Source organism: Pempheris klunzingeri, chromosome 22 (genome assembly GCF_042242105.1).
Source record: "Pempheris klunzingeri isolate RE-2024b chromosome 22, fPemKlu1.hap1, whole genome shotgun sequence".
Taxonomy (NCBI): Eukaryota; Metazoa; Chordata; class Actinopteri; order Acropomatiformes; family Pempheridae; genus Pempheris; species Pempheris klunzingeri.
Window position 1 is genome coordinate 16,548,035 of NC_092033.1, and position 16,511 is coordinate 16,564,545.

General features: G+C 43.0%; 1 protein-coding gene across 1 annotated transcript; it reads right to left on the bottom strand.

The window, feature by feature from the left end:
• Positions 1 to 138: 138 nt before the first annotated feature.
• Positions 139 to 14,038, bottom strand: lemd3 (LEM domain containing 3). Its single transcript, XM_070853954.1, has 13 exons — positions 12,607 to 14,038; positions 10,931 to 10,971; positions 9,718 to 9,787; positions 8,557 to 8,630; positions 7,870 to 7,949; positions 7,635 to 7,780; positions 6,594 to 6,695; positions 5,650 to 5,752; positions 4,527 to 4,705; positions 4,089 to 4,170; positions 3,875 to 3,980; positions 3,699 to 3,777; positions 139 to 2,603 (listed from the first exon to the last, which is right to left on the bottom strand). The coding sequence occupies exons 1-13, from the start codon at positions 13,949 to 13,951 to the stop codon at positions 2,425 to 2,427; spliced, it is 2,586 nt and encodes an 861-aa protein (XP_070710055.1). The 5' UTR covers positions 13,952 to 14,038; the 3' UTR covers positions 139 to 2,424.
• Positions 14,039 to 16,511: the final 2,473 nt, after the last annotated feature.

Here is a 16,511-nt window from a genome sequence, read left to right on the forward strand (position 1 = left end):
TCACAGAAAGCAAGACCTTGTCACATCAATTGTGGATATTTACTGAACTAAAGCAGACCCAACACATCTAAGCTAAAGACCACATAAGACCTCAGAGAGCTGTTTCGAAAAGGTTTCAGAAAAGCACGACAAACACCATTTTAAAAACTCCTAATAAACCTTTAATTTGAGCCGTTTGTACAATTGACAAATTACATTAAAACATCTGTATCTTTTTAAATGTCTGTAGTATTGTACACCTTCCCCCTCTGGCTAGCAGGTCAGGGGTCCCGGTAACTCCAAACAAACAACGCAATGGAAATAAAGCTGCATATAATAGTACATATTACAGTTATATCAATGTACAGTGTTTACAGAAAATACATCGGAGGAAAAAAAAAAAAGAGTGCATCTATGAGGATGCGTTTTAACGGTGGAGCACAAGCCTGTAGAGGTGCCGTCACGTCAAACCAACATTTACACTGCGCCTCGTTCAGTCAGCGTGGGCCGAGGCGCTGCAGGTGCCCCGTTCTGCTGGAGACGTACAAAAATAGATTACAGTGATGCACTATAAACTGGCTTATTTCTGAAAGTGTTCACTTTATTTTGTCGTTTTACACATCCTGACAAGAGTTTGGAAGCGGATGTAAGGTCGATGAGTCCATGTGTTGATGATGGAAAGGAAAAAAAAAACCAAAAAAAAAAAAACAGGACACGTTACAGGTCTAGTGACGTTAAAATAGTACATCACCACAGCGGATGTAAAAAAAAATAATAATAATAAATAGAGAGAAGCATTTGGTTTAATATCAAAGGAAACTGCTACAAAATACCAAATTTGAAGATGTCAAACTACCAAAACTACATCTATGGCAGGCCTTACTCACCCTTTAAACTGTGTCGACATTTAAATCCAGGACATTCTCCAGTAATGCAGTGCCAGTCTTAAAAAAGCACAAATTTAAGGCACAGTTGGGTTTGTCTGCTGCAAACTGTTGCAGCAGCTTTTGAACATTTGAAATGTGCATCATTTGTACAATTTCACACTGCAAATACTGAATCCAACTTTCAATTCACTGCATAAAAAAAAAAAAAAAAAAGAAAAAAATTAAATTATGTCTGGCAACTCCTGGAATTTTGTCCTAGCGTTTTCTTTTTTTCTGAATACACAGGTGCTGTAAAAACACACGAGCCATCCGGATTCCCACCAAGTTCAACACAGTCTCCTCGGAGGGGGCGGAAGATTTGGAATTGAGTATTACAAGCTGGCACCATCCTCACAGTACGTCGTATGACGAAACAAGTGGGAGCTTCGTTACAAGAGGCTGATGTGATCAAAGACCAGTGGTGACAGGGTCAGGGTCCATCGTGGCAGGAAAACATCTGTCCGTGTGCCCCTCTGGTCTGTTGGTCATGCCCACACAGAGGAGAATGCACACTATTCGTTCGCAACAGGGTTGGAAATACAATTCAATGAGGGGGATGCACCAACAATGACCTGAAAGAGGTAAATGATACAAATAAGTAGTAATAATAAGTTGGGAATATATTGGGTTATATCTGGACAGGAAACCCTCAGGTGACCGTTCCGGGTCACTCCCTCATTCTACTGTATCGGAGTTTGGGAGCGATGCTGGATGCAGTGACAAAACCGAGGACAAAGGGAAAGAAGAGGCCACGTGGAAGATGCGGCCACGTCCTCTCAGCTTTACGGCTGTGTGCGCGCATCGGGGCTGTTGCGGCCTCTTGGGGAGTGTTTGCCTCTGGTTGCAGATTTTCTCTGCTGTGCCAAGTGAGCAGCAAGAAAAATGTGAGCTTATGGTTTGCTTTTAATACGGAGGATAAAGCTTGTGCCACCATTCACATGTATTTACAGCACACCCTCTACAAGTCTGTTCATGCCTTCCTCGCTTGACTAAATAATAATAATAATAATAATAATAATCAGAATAATAATAATAATAATAACAGGGAGTACATTGAACATCTTCAGGAAATGAACACCCACACTGTGTTGTACTGAAAGCTTACATAGAGGCATACTCTGATACATGCAGCCATTTCCATACAGTGCCCACATGAACTCCATCATGGCATCAGTTAGACTGTGGAAGAGAAGGAGGGAGGGTTGGAGTCTCTGCACACATCTTAAATACTCCAGAAGAACTTTGCTTCCTTGTTAAATTCATGACATTTGTAATACAAAGATTATAGAAAACAAACACTGCACCGCTGAACAGTTTCGCTTGCAAAGATCCTGTGTTGAAAGAAAAAAAAAAAAAAAAAAAGAAGGAAAAATAAACAATAAAAAAAAAAGAAAAAGCTCTCCCATGACACAGACTGAAGTCTTCCCCGTTATGAAGCAGTGAAGGAGCAGCAGCAGACTGGTGCTGTCATGCTGGGAGGGCACAGATGAGAACGCTAAACCTAACGTTAATGCTGGTCTCATGAGAAGCCCGAAGAGTTGGCTGAACCGCGGTGCTGCAGGCGGGGCGTAGTGTTCAGGGTGCTCGCCGTGTTCAGGTGGAGGCTGGAGGCCTTCAGGGGCGTGCTGCAGCCCTGGGCCTGTGGGAAGCGCTGGTGGTATCGGTCCAAACGCAGATACTTCACCGTCACCAGCTTACCTGTCGAACCAAAAGCAGGAGCCTGTCACTGAACGGTCACTACAGTTCTCTGAGGTGCTGATGTTTGTCACCTCACTCACTTCTGTATCAGTGTCTACTGTCCCCAAACCCCCCCACATAGAAGTACTGCTATCTCAGTGATGGTGACTGAAGGAGAGCGGCTCAACGATGATTGATTGAACTCACTTTTTAAAATCTGCACCGTGGAATCTAAATGACTGATAGATAAACACTTTTGAACTGATCCAGTGGAGCTGCCGGCTGAGGCGATGTACTGTTTTTAAACATTAGTGAGGTTTTTTTTTTTTACACCAAAAATGTACAAGGTTTTAAATGAAAAAATCCTTTGGTAATACTATGAATAATGACAATCATGATGAGCAGGCCTGTCGTCATGGGCAGCCCCCCCCAAGTCGAAGTTAAATCCATGTCTATCCAGACCCAAGATTAGTGTCACCAATTCAGTGCACGACCAAATGTAGAATATGGTCTCAAGCACAGTCATGTAATCATGAACGACCTGGCTCTTCTTCTTGTTTTAGTCATGTATTACAGTCGTCTTTTGTTGTTGTCTGATGACTTCAGCTACAGATTTAATGCTGAGCTTCTGTTTGGTACTGTCTCTGGTGTATTTCTTGTTGTGGTTTGTGCGTTTCAAAAGGCCCACCTAAGGGCGGGTGTTGCAAATGAGCTCAGGCTATAAATGCTGTGCTTTCTGCTACATACTTGTCAATATACAAATAAACACATCAGTAATGGTGTTGAATAATGGCCAGTAAAGTGTTTTCCTCAGCATTATGATGTCACCGTCGAGTTGACCTTTGGGATATAAAATGTCTTTAGAATTTTATCCTATTAAACGTTTGCACGTTTGAGAAAAATTTAAATTTTGACGTTTGAGCCACAATTGAGGAAATTCCCTGGTGACGTTCCTGATGTATCATGTTCACAAGAATGGGACGGACATGACGGCCAACCCAGAAACTCAATAAAAACACGCGGTTGTTCGACTGTGTTCATGTTTATGGCTGGTTAATTGTTGTGTGGCAGTTGATACTGCTGATGTCAAATGTAAGTGTTAATAAGCGTTATTACCATCAAACCAGGAGCCATGAAGTGCCTTGAAGGCTTTTCCTGAGTGCTCTGCAGAGAGACACTTCACATAGACACAGCCCTGTGGAGACAGCAGGAAGCACAGTGTGACATCACTACAGCCAACGGTGTGGAAGGGCTGACAGCAAAGTTTGCTCATCACACACTGGACAGCATACCTCTCGTGAGTTCTTGTCTACGGCGATGTGGACGATGCCGTCGTTGTCGTTGCACTTCTCCAGGATGGCCTCATGGATGGCGAGGTCCCAGTTCTCCCCAACCTCCCTGAAAATGCAAATACTTGTGTCACACACGGAAGGTCCAATCGGGGGAGGGACTACGTAGACTCGCCCCCGACCGTGCGTCAAAGAAGCAGCAGAGACGAGTACTCACATGACTGGGTCGAACATGTTTCTGATCTTCAGACATGGAGTCAGGCTGTTGGGAGGAGAGTTCCTCCGGTCCAGAGGGAAAGCTGGGGAGGGGGGACAAAATCAAAATGAGCTGATAATTTGGTCAGAACACACAGGACACACAGTGAGAGCATGTTTTCTTGGCTCTGAACTAGTGGCTAACAATGGACTTTTAAAGGCTGATGTAACATCAGTAGTTTTATAACCAGCCGATGTCTCCCCACAGCTCCCGTTTCAGATCAACTGTGGGGCACACCTCGTCAGACAGTCTGCATGTGGTAGTGTAACAACAGACTATTGATCTGTGGGAATCCACATCCAATCAACTCCTCTTGTTCCTCCCTCTTGCGTGCTGCTGCCCATCAGCTGTTCATGTCATGTCATGTCATGCCACTAAAACATTGCGTGTGCGTCTTACCTTTTCCCTGCCAGACTTTGGAGGGCATTAAGGACGTCTTGTCACAACTGAGAGAAGGCTGGATCCACCTCCAGACCAGGAAGTCCGCTCCACCAATCCTCTGGGTCTCTGTTCGAATCCTGGACTCATTGGCTGACAGGAAGTTCACAGCCCGCTCCCAAATCCTCTTCATTTTCTTCCTGTAAAATATCACAACTACTGACTCGGCTTCCAGACAAACAGTTCCTATAGTTTGATAGTGCCTTAAAAGTGCCTTTAAGGAGCACATTTTAGAGACATCAACGCACTGCAGCAAACACTATTATTAATACAACTATTAGTACTACACAGAGACATACATGTGTCAGAATGCGTCAATGTTAGGTTGAAGGGGAGATGTACCTCAGATAACCCTATAAAATATGTTTTCATTAAGAGATTTTCTTCTCTTGGAGCAGAGCAAGAGAGAGAAAAATACATAAAAACTGCATTTGTCATTAGCCGAAACACAGATTTTCAGATTTGATTCATTCTAAATGCTTTCAGGGTGGAACAGATTAGTGAGATGCTGGCGTGAGCCGTGAGGATAAGCAGTCATTTGGCTGCTAAACAAGTTTTAAAATCCAGGGTTCCCACACATTTTCATGGACTAACCTTTTCCATGACTTCTCAAGGACCCATGTAATTTGAGGAGATGACTCTAAATCAATACCAGAACTTATTAACACACCGGACAATTAGGACGCAGCTCTTTATATCGGCTGTTAGTGCTTTAGAGTCACTACATCACGTTAGATGGAAGCTATTTAAAAAAAAAAATCATGAAATTTCCATTCAAATATTAATATAAACACACAAGAAGCACTAAAATGCAATATAAAAGAGCCGTGTCCTATTTGTCCAGTGTAGTAATATATTCTGGTATTGATTTAGAGTCACTCACTGACGTTATAGCTCTTGGAAAAAATGCTTTTTTAATTAAGATATTTATTTAAAATAGATTAATTACACATTAGGACAATAACTGTCCAGCAGTTCAGTTTTTTGTTTTGGCTTGCTGTATGGCCTTCATGTAGTTTCCTGAACCCTTGCAAAGTCTTCCACCCGGACTCAAAGATCCAGCTGTGGCAGTGTTGGTACTGACCGCTCCTGAGGCTGAACCAGCGAGTCTCTGACGTGGGGGATGGGCAGGTAGGGCTGCAGGTCCTGGTTCTCTTGGCAAGCCTCACTGTGGCTCCTCAACACGTCTGACCACCGACACAGTAGGAACAATGAGGGATTAAAGCATGATGATAAAAGACGGCAGTAAGACTCCACAACACATGTACATTGTACACACAATACAGACTTCCACACATTGGGTATGTGATTAATGTCTCTGTTGTCTCTAGTACTGGTACTTCAGATTTTAGTAGTTGTAGTAGTTTTTCTTTCCTCTGTTTTCCACTGCTTCCAGCCTTTGTGATAAAAAGTTTGGGACTAGAGACAGTTTCACGATAGAGCGTGGTAAAATTCTCCATGGTTAATATCACACATTTTAATTATTATTAACACAGTTTTTCATTAGCGCGCTAAAAACCTCACAGTAAATACTATCACTATCATAGTTAGCAGCAGTCTCCCAGACCCAGGCGCGGGTTTGAAAACATGGCAGGTGATTTTTCAGCCTGCCAAGAAATGTGGTCGTATTTAGGTTTGAGAGAAGTGCTGAGAGAAACGTGACCTATGATGGTCACTCTCCCTACAGAACACGCAGAAAAGAAAGGGGCAACACTTCAAATCTTACGAGTCATTTTAGTGACCACCACCCACAAATGTGATACGGTTTTCATACTCTACATGCGGTTTATACTAACAAAAACGTATAAAGCTGGTTTTGGTTTTCAATATAAAACTGTGTGATTTTAATGGGATCACTTTAATTGTGAAATTAAATGTTCACACCTTTTCATCTCATCTGAGACCATGTTGGTAGTGAACACACAGGTGAAAGAGTGTAAGACAGCAGCGTTCCCCCGAGGCTACAGGCCGCTTCTGTGACTTAGAACTTCTGTCCCTAGCTTCACGTGAACGTGTGGTGTTCCTTACCGATAATTCTTTCCACCATGTCGTACATCTGCCTGTTCTCCTCCTCCTCTCTCCTCCAGCGATACTTCATGTAGCAGACCACGCTCCACACACAGCCTACAGCTGCAGAAAAGACACGCACACGATTCATGGGTTCAAATACAACTTCTGGAAAACTCTAATGCGATAAGAATGGCAGACGACTTTTAATGCTTTAACTACGATAAAACTGCTGCTTTTAAAGAGGACGTATTACACAAAATGAACTTTTTAAGGTCTTTGCAATGTGAAGAATTCCTCAAGTGTGTGGAAACACACACGTTATGTCACACACAGGGATCTGTTGAACAAGTGACCTCCTTCAGCAGGCTGACAGTTCCACCCACTGAACACCTGAATGCACCTTGCTGTCCTGCCACCATTGTTATCTTGCTAATGCTAGCCCTGGTAAAAAGACAAAAAACCCACAGTCCCCAACAGTCTTCTAGTGTAACGTTATGTGTAACGCTGCTTTCTTGATGAGGTTTGGTTTATGCTGAGCTGTCTTATGTGACACGTCATTAGCCCTGCAGCAGCGAACTCTAGGGATGGCGGTGAGCGATGGCCCACCACTTTGGTTCACCCTAAAATATCTTGACAAATATTGGATGGCATTTTGGAACTGTACCATGTACTTGACTTCTAAAAAGGAGCTGAACTTGTTTAATCATGTATGATGCTTGCTACGTAGTACACTATCACTCAACGCATAGCACAAGAGCTCACATCATTTTGAGGATTAAAAACTTCTCATCTTCTCTTCCACGACTTTAAAAAAAAAAAAAAAGATTTACAAAAGTAAGAATGCAATATTTGTACTGGCTGACACTGTGGTTTTCATCTGTGTGCGTCTCTGTGTTCATTGATGTCAGTTACATTCATTCCTCATTGGCGACACTGGCAGTACAACTGTAACAAGGTGGAGGTGCCTGAATCAGCCACTGTGCTTTGGGAATACACTGATTACCACTAACTCCACATGTTTCAGGCCTGCTGTTGTTTACGTGCGGTGGCTTATCTCACCAACTGCGATGAGGAAGACTCTGCTGATGACGGTGAGGAAGGCTCGGCGAAAGCGGCATGTGAAGGGCATCTTGGGGTGTGTAGACTCCAGCCGAGAGATCTCAGACACATCAGTCACTGGCTCCTCAACGACCTGTCCGGTCAGCCTGCATCCACACACACATGCACAGTGAGTATAGGCGTCACATGCAAAGCTTGTGATCAGCATGGATACATACCGTAGGTCATGTATTACCTTATCCCCACATCCTGGCCTGTCCGGATGATCCACTCCAGAGAAGAAAGAATGAAGTCTTTAAACTCCTGATTCTGAGCCTGAACAAAAGGCAGCACATGGTACCAGGGAGAGGAACAGCACAAATTAGTTTCCATTGTCCAGCAATAGGGCCGATAGGGCCTTCTTCATCAAGGCTGCTTTTCAGTAATCCCTAGTTGAACATGTTCCTGCTTGAACATTCTTGAAAATTCCAAAACCTCACCGTGACTTTTCAAGGGCACATAATAAAAATGTCCACGTAATCTGAGGTGGTGACTCTGAATCAGTACCAGAACGTATTACTACACTGGACAAATAGGACACACGTCTTTATATTGGATTTATCTTTAGAGCCACTGTGTCACATTACAAGGAAAATTAAATATCCATAAAAAATAGAAGACACGCCAAAATCCAATAGAAAAAGGTGTGTATCCCATTTGTCCAGCATTGTAATAACTTCTGGTACTGATTTGGAGACACTGAGTCACATTGCATTAGGGCTGGGCTGATGTAAAAAGTTTCACCCCAGTCTGATACTAGGCCTGAGACTGGACCAGTCCGGTGTTGCATGTAACTCAGCCACTCCTGAGTGGAATGTATGTATAACAACCCACGATTCGTGTGTGTGTGTGTGTGTGTGTGTGTGTGTGTGTGTGGACGTACCAGTAAATATTTAGAGGCCTCGGCCATGGACAGACTCCTGTTTGGATGCTGCTGGTCTCCACAGTCATGCTGGCCTGCAATCACAGTAACAAATCACCACTGATGAAAAAGAGCACACTTCTGCAAACTGCTTGCACCAACACAGTGTGTCTTCTCATCCTATTCATCTACAGATGTGTACTCGTGTTAAATGACAGCCGCAAAGGTGGATATGAAATTAACAGGGGATTTTAAACCATGTACTGTACGTCCAAGTACTAGATCATTTCAACAGGATGTGATTTAAATAAAGTAGAGAATACTCGGGATTAGAATTAAGATATTATCATCTAGTTATTAGTCAATTACTCGGCTTCTACTACAACATCAAGCCTTTCCCCCCAGCACTGTCTGACTGAGGACCAACCAATCATTTTTCTTTAAACAATGTGTGCAGTATATAAAGTGCAAATGTGTTCGCTCTTTAAATATTAGTCACTGTCAGACTGTCGATAAATGATCTGGAAACAGGTTTCAAACATTTTCCACCTATGTTCTCCACATCGCAGCAACTTACTCCAACTCTAAGTGCAAACTTAGAGCCACTCATTCTTACTACACTAATAGAGTCTGCTGACTTTCTTCTGTGCAGAGAGCAAATTGATAAGCAAATAGACGTGAATTATTTGCTTGTTAATCATTAAAAGCACTGAGAACAGCAGTGTGCTCATTAGGTCTGTCTGCCTAATAAAACCACAACATTTCCTATGTTTTCCTGCTTTAGTGTGTGCTGTCCATACACAGTGAAATGTGCCAGACGTCAGGTCCGCTTTGCTTTGGAAGCCCAGTATTTATGTTAAATAATGTCTGACCTACCATTTGGCCCTGCAGCGAGTATCAGCTTGTGTCACCGTGAGTCTACTGGGCCCTCTGACAGGTGACATCATTCGCTGGCCCTGACCTTAAAATTCCCTACCTTTCAGTTGCCTTTTAATCCTTCTCTCACTCAAGCAAAGAGCAGGTCTGCAGCTCAAACCAATATATTATCTAGTGGAGAATAGCTGCTTGGGTAAATATGGTCAATGAAAATAAGAATCACTGGTCAATTGAGTTAGAAACTGTACTAACATACATCTCTGCAGACAGTGGCTGTGGAGTGCAGTGCAGACAGTTAATAGCTACCAGCAATGTGGGCCAAGTGGTCGTGTAGATTGAGCAGCAGCTTTAGGACCAGCTCCTTCTCCGTCTTGTTCTGCAAAAAAAAAAAAAAAAAACTTAGTGGACACACTCTACCAACAGAGCTCCATTTATTTATCATTCACTTGTCAACCGTGATGAGAACACTTTGATAGTTGGGGGGAAAAAAGTTCTTACTGAAAACCTGAAGGGAAGGTAGTCCAATCCAATGTGTCTATTTACTTGTGTTATGAAATATGTCTAATTGAAATATTAACGAATCTGTTCATTTTGCTGAGCTCAGTGTCTGAACCCAGAGTCACTCACTGATGCGCCCAAATCATTTAACATTTTCACTCACATATGCAGCAGAATGCTGCACCGCCAAGGCCAGCTTTGGTAGAGGACTGCAGCATTACAAAACTAGTGGGCCTAGCTCGACAAAACCCAGTGTAGAAAAGAAAGAAATCTTTCTAAGATTTAGTGATCTTTCAAAATGACTTTAAAACCGTATGCGTGTTATTGACAGTATTCAGTATCAGTTTAGTCTATTATCTATCCATGTTGATATATATGGGGTGAAAAAGACATTTGAAACACCTCCCAAAAAGACAATTGGTACTGTCTAGCTTTCAAGGAAATGTGCATATCGTAAAAAAGTGGAGCTAAAAAAAAAATAATCAGTAATTAGCTTGATAGTCAACTAATAACTATTACCACTTTTTCCAAACAGAAATTAAAAGATTTGATTGTTCTGAGTTCTCAAATGTGAGAAGTTGCTGCCTTTCTTGCTTTTCATTATAATAAATTGAATATTGTGGGGATTTTGACTATTTGATGAAGTCACTTGGCCACTAGGATATTGTGTTGGACTTCTCCCAATGTTTTATAGACAAAATGATTTGTCGATTATTGTAGGCATATTATTCGGTAATGAAAATAATTATTAAATGCAGCCGTACAACAAAGACCAGAGGACAAGAGCTGCTGCCTAAGGGGCAGCTCATCTCAGCCCGACCAGCAGAGCCAGTCTAATTCATTACCACGGCAGCATTTCAGCTGTGTTCACTGCTGACATCCATTATGCGTCCAATCTAATTGCAGGCTAAGTGTACACATTGCTTTTCCTGTGTTCTACATATAGAACAAAAACTTTGCTATTGTATACAACATTGTTATACACAGAAGTGAAGGAGGTCTGAGGAAAAGCTCTACTTACATAAGATGAGTCAAACTCGCTGCCAAAAGGATGGCTTTTAACTGCAACAAAGGAGAAAGGGATCAAGTCAGGAGACAGAAACAACTCACTGCAAACCCACACACATAAAGGCACGAGCTGGATTAGCAGAAGGAAAAACCTGGTCTTTTACAATAAGACGGCATGTTTGGAGACTTTGGAATGTGAGTGTAGTTCAGCCATCACTTAACATGTGAGTCAGTGTCTGTACATGAAACTCGGCCATTGAAACCTCACCGCATAAGCCAGCCACTTGGAGCCCGGCCATCTCACTACATTGATCACAGTCACAGACACAAACGGCTGAAATACACTGTATAGAGTATGGACACCACTTTTTTTTTTTTAATCACCTAAAACATATTTTTAAGCTGGATTTGTAGCATGGGAAATTAGTAATGTGTTCCCCACTTTCCCTCCAAAGCTCACTTCTCTACATACAATACACTTCACAATTCCTTTCACGTCCAGTGTACTGGGTGGGTGGTGGTCCAAACAGCTTCTAGTAAACCAGTAATTCCATTCACAGCTAGACATCACTCTGCGCTAACAGGAAAATCTGTCTTGTTGGGATTTGAGGGAAACAAAGCATTTTATAGGTTTCACCAGTAAGATTAAACTTCATCTGGCATATCAGCATTTCATTATCAGCTTTTAAATCAGGACATTAAACATACGCACTAAAAAATGAATATCTCTTATGTTATTTGTCACAATGAACAACATTTTGGCTGTGACATTCTCAAACCTTGTTCTTGGTTTTCAAAAGACACAAATGACCACAGGATTCGTCCATTAACGGTGCCCTGTGCTAACGGCTGCGTTTCTTGGTCGGTGCACGTGCTTCCTACTGTACATGCACAACATTTTTGGTAATGAAGGAAGTGTAAAGGATAAGAAATGTGATCCTCATGTGACTCAATTTATTCAACTTTAGCCTTTATTTCAGTCGTGCGAGCATTATCAGGATTGATTAATATTAGGGTAATCTTCCGAGCAAAGTCTTCCCAGCAAGTGGAATGTGTTCAACATTTGGCCAACATCAGCTTAATTTGCTTGATCACAAACACATCAGAAAGAACACAATCTAGCGTCTGTTTGGGGCCAGGATTGGTCTGACATTTGTGCGAACGTTTCTTAAAGTGGGATGGATTACACTCCTGTCACATGGGTAGCTGCCTTTGGCTTTTGCGAAGCAAATCTAGTGATTGCACCTGCAGGAGGGAGAGACTGAACACAGGACGGTGCACACTGATCTGTGCCACAGGTTTGCACTTGTTGACTTGTTGAAGTTAGAGTCACTGGTTACGACACGTGAGGCCAAAGGAGCCAGGTGAACAGTGTGGGGATTCTACTGTGTCCAGTCTGTCCATACTATTTAGTGAGGTAGGCAGCGCTCTTTAGCCAGCTGCCTGGACCATCAGGCTGATTCCTGGTCAAGGAACACAAGCGGTGGGTGCAGATGACTTTAACGTGTAGATTTTTTTTAAATTTCTTTTCAGTCTGTGCTGAAATTAATAAAATGGATGACTAAACCGCGCAAGCTTCAAAATAGTTGGATATTCACGCACAACTGCTTTCTTACAAATAATCTGATTACACTGTGAGATGATAAACAATTGAGAAATTTCATCAAATCATTTCCATCAAATACTTACTGACTCCATCCACCTCCGAGGATCCAGAGCCCCTCATCCTGAGGTACATGAGGCCCAGCAGCAGAAAGAAAAGGCAGGCTGCCGTGAGCAGGAACATGGAAAGGTAGTGAGCGCTGAAGCTACCAGAGGAGGCCACCTCTTCCCTTTTAAACTGCTGGAGCAGCTCGTCCTCGGGGACAGACAGCTTCTGCTTCAGCACTGCCTGGCTGTAGGAGTGGTTGGGAGCGGTGTGGTTGGAGTGGTTGCCCCTGTAGGTCTGGGACAGGCTGCTGTAGTTGGAGAAGCGCGGTCTTAGCCCGATGCTAAACCTACTAGTGCTGCTGCTCCTGGAGGCTCCGTGATCGCCGTCGACGTGGTTGTTTTTGCCGGCCTCTCCTCCGTGGTTCTCGGAGAGGGACACGTAGATGAACTTCCTGGGAAAGTTGTGGCTGCGCAAGCCTCCCGATGAGTCCGACTCCCTTCTCTTTACTTCGCCCCCCGCTCCCTCCTCCCTCCGGCTCCCCACCATGTTTAGACCCTCAGGCGGGTTAACCTCTCTGGCTGCCCCTCCCGTCTGAGACCCTCGGCCGACTCCGTGGGAAGGGAACGCCGCTTTCGAGTGGCTCCGTCTAGACTCCAACCTATCTCGCTGTCGGTCTCCGACACCAAGGCCCCCGACCTCCTCCTCGTCCGAGTCTGAGTAATCCCCGGCTAGCTTGCTAGTGTTCAAGTGAGACGCCCCACAACCATTTAAAGAGCGAGAGTTCTTCTCCGTTTCCCCATCACAACCGTCCTCGTCCCCCGATTCGTCGTAATCCCTCCCTTCCGCCTCAGGGCTGGATCTGGCACGAACTCCCCAGCCCAGTGAGACACTTCTCTGTCCGTCCGGACCCGGGGAAGAATTGTTGCTACTCAGCGTACTTGTAGCGCCATACTGAGTCTTGGTAGCCGAACTCGGTGTTGTGACGGGCCTTATCTTCGGTTGCTGTTGAAACGCAGAGCCTCGGTCTGCCCTGCCGCTGTGGTTGAGGCCCTTTCTTTTCAGCGGAGTTTCAGCGTCAGACTCGTCGGAGCTGAAGCCGAGGACGGAGGACTTCCGTCCCGGTCTCCTGCTAGAGCTCAGGTGCGTGACGTCATGGCTGGCTGGCCTGGATCCCGCCGTGTTGCCGCCGCCAGTGGTGCTGCTGATGGCACCGCCGCTACGGGTTTTACCGGGTCTGGAGCTCCGTTGCTGCTGCTCTTCGCGAAGCTTCTTCAATTTCTTCAAATATACCGGTCGAGTGTTTTCGGTAACTGGGCCTGGAGTGAAACCAAAGTGCTTTAATTCGGAGAAGAGCTCCTCATCTGTTAACTGCGTTGACGCCATCTTGGACAAAACTCTAGGAGAAGGTTGTGTAACGGAAATGACGTCTGGGTGAAGTGGCAGTAGACCAACTGTGCTGCGTTCAAAGCCAAAGGTAAGCTGTTTATAAACGATACGGTTTACACACGCAGCTATGAGGAATTTCTCTCCTATTACATATAACAACTATGAAATATAAATAAATCCTATTCTTAGTGTGTTTCTGCAGCTGGTGCAAAATCGGAATATACCCTCTCTGTAAATAGAATGGATAGTAAAAGCCAGACATTTACCAATAACCATGTAAGCAATCATTTAACTTCAACAATAGTGGGAAATGATTCCATGTGTGAAACTCAACACAGCTTCTTCCATACAAATATGTTATTCTCAACAAATTAAGGAAAGCATAAGGAAGAAAGAAATGCATAATATACTGTATATGCCACTAACCTTCACATGAAGGTAGAGGTTTATATATGTCATCATCAAGTGTGATTTATTTAAGAATAGGATATTATTTTATATTCTGAAAAGAATAACCAGAGAATAAAACTGACTGTTCAGGTATTTCATATCCACAATTTCAAATCTTTTAAACCTCTTCAAAGTATTGCGTACTTCATTGTTTAATTTGGAAGATACACTGAGTCTGTTAAGCTTATGAATGAAAGGACATGTCCACAATTAGTCTGATTCAGAGGGTTCTTCAAAATGATTTCTGTATGTGCATTCTGCACCTTATTTTTCTATATATGTGTACAGTATGCAAAATCTATATTAGAATTGTTCAAATTCAATAAGCTCCAATAAAAGAAATTCAAATTGAGGGAAAAGTCTGGTTGCTGAGATCGGCCTGGTTAGATTCAGACAAGACAACTGAGGATATGAGATTGAGACCTGAACATGCGAACATCTAGTGGCTGTTCCCTGAGCTGTGAAGGCTGGACAGCTTGGAAGTGTCCACGTGCTGAAGCGGTGTGAACAGGGACGCCATTCAGATTTGAATTCTCATCCGTAGAGTTCAGACCTAAATGTCCCCTCAGTTAGACCAAACCATCTGTAGAGATCAGATTGTTGCTTCAGTATTCGTTTGCTTTATGGCCATTATTTGCTTCCGTGCTTTGTCATCTCTCTGAAAACAACTCTTCCTCGTGAGCCAGCTTTGTGGGCTGAGAGGCAAATATGTACAAACAGAACAAGAACAGAATGTGTCTAACGCATCAGTGGTAATAACGAATAATAACACATTTAAATGATATTTGAAATCTAACAGTGACAGGGCTCATTCTGCCACACGATGAGTGCTTTAACTTTATCACGGTATTACCGCTACTTCAGTAAAGGTCCTGAATACCTCTTCCAACAGTGAGTACTGCATAAGTTGCAGATGCATTTCACTTGTTCTCTGTATCAAACATTTTATTTGGGTAATGGCAAAGACTAGTTAGTAAGATCCTTGATTCTGTGTCTCATTATTCTAAGACTCTGGACTCAGCTGGTGCAGTAATTTACCTCTGTGTAATAATTTGTAATAATAATTTTTAATACATCTTTTTTTTTTTATTCCTACTTTTATATATTTATATTTTACTTTGTGTTTGAAGTGTATTCTTATTCTTATTCTTTTGGAGCTGTGTGTAACAAAAAGCAATTTCCCCCTGGGGATTATTAAAGGAATTCTGATTCTGTGTCTCATTGAGTAATGGACAGGTGCCATCTTTGATCCATTTTTTTTGCAGTATGTGGTTTGTCCAATCCCAGGACAACATAAACAGTGGAAGAAACCTATGAAATAAGACAGGGTGGTGCAAACGTGTGTAAACCATGCCCTTGTGGCCCTTTCTGCAAACACCTATGGAGGAAATCAAGGGAGAAATGTGACTCACTGTGTCTATCCAGCACAGTCTTACTGTTACACAATAGGAGAGTTCAGCAAACCCTGGAAGCACCAGAGGTTTGTGCACAGATGAGCAACCAGGTTTGTGCAGACAGCACAAACCTGGTTGCTCTGTCTAGTACTAGTAATTCAAAAATGCTTCATATTCAGTTGGTGCCACATTCTTGTTTTTTTTTTTTAAATCTACCTTGTGGAACATTTCAGGGAGTCAATACCTGGAAAGACGTGACAATCAATGCAAGTATCACTGCCTTTGGGACGTCTTTGTGGAGGAGAAGAGCTTTGGCGAGGTGTCCCTTGACATTGACAAATGTAATACGACAATTAGGAGTATATTTGTGTGATTACTTTCGTTTTGTGTTGTTTTAGGTTAAAGATAAATCACATTCCATCGTGGCAGCAGGGATAGTGTGAAGAGAAGAGGTGTGAAACTCAATGCTAAATCCTTCTTTCACACCTCGACGCCCCGTCTCGGAGTGTCTTATTAGTAAGTGAATAAGAAACGCTCGTCTCCTCCGCATGTGAAAGGGCCACTCTGCAGTGCTTTAGAAATAATGTACTCACTAAGTGTCCCCCTTCCCCCTCGTGCTTGGATGTAACCTGGTATAAACTCTACACTAACTGAGCTAAATTAAAAGTTAACTATCCAATTAAAAGTATTCACCCCCTTAATGTTGTTTAGCC

Excerpts from the sequence above, each read along its gene's own strand:
- lemd3 (XM_070853954.1), bottom strand. The coding sequence starts at position 13,951 with ATGGCGTCAACGCAGTTAACAGATGAGGAGCTCTTCTCCGAATTAAAG. Across the intron at positions 9,788-10,930 it reads GCGAGTTTGACTCATCTTAT|AACAAGACGGAGAAGGAGCT; the intron begins GTAAGTAGAGCT and ends TTTTTTTTGCAG. Across the intron at positions 2,604-3,698 it reads TCATGGCTCCTGGTTTGATG|GTAAGCTGGTGACGGTGAAG; the intron begins GTAATAACGCTT and ends TTGGTTCGACAG.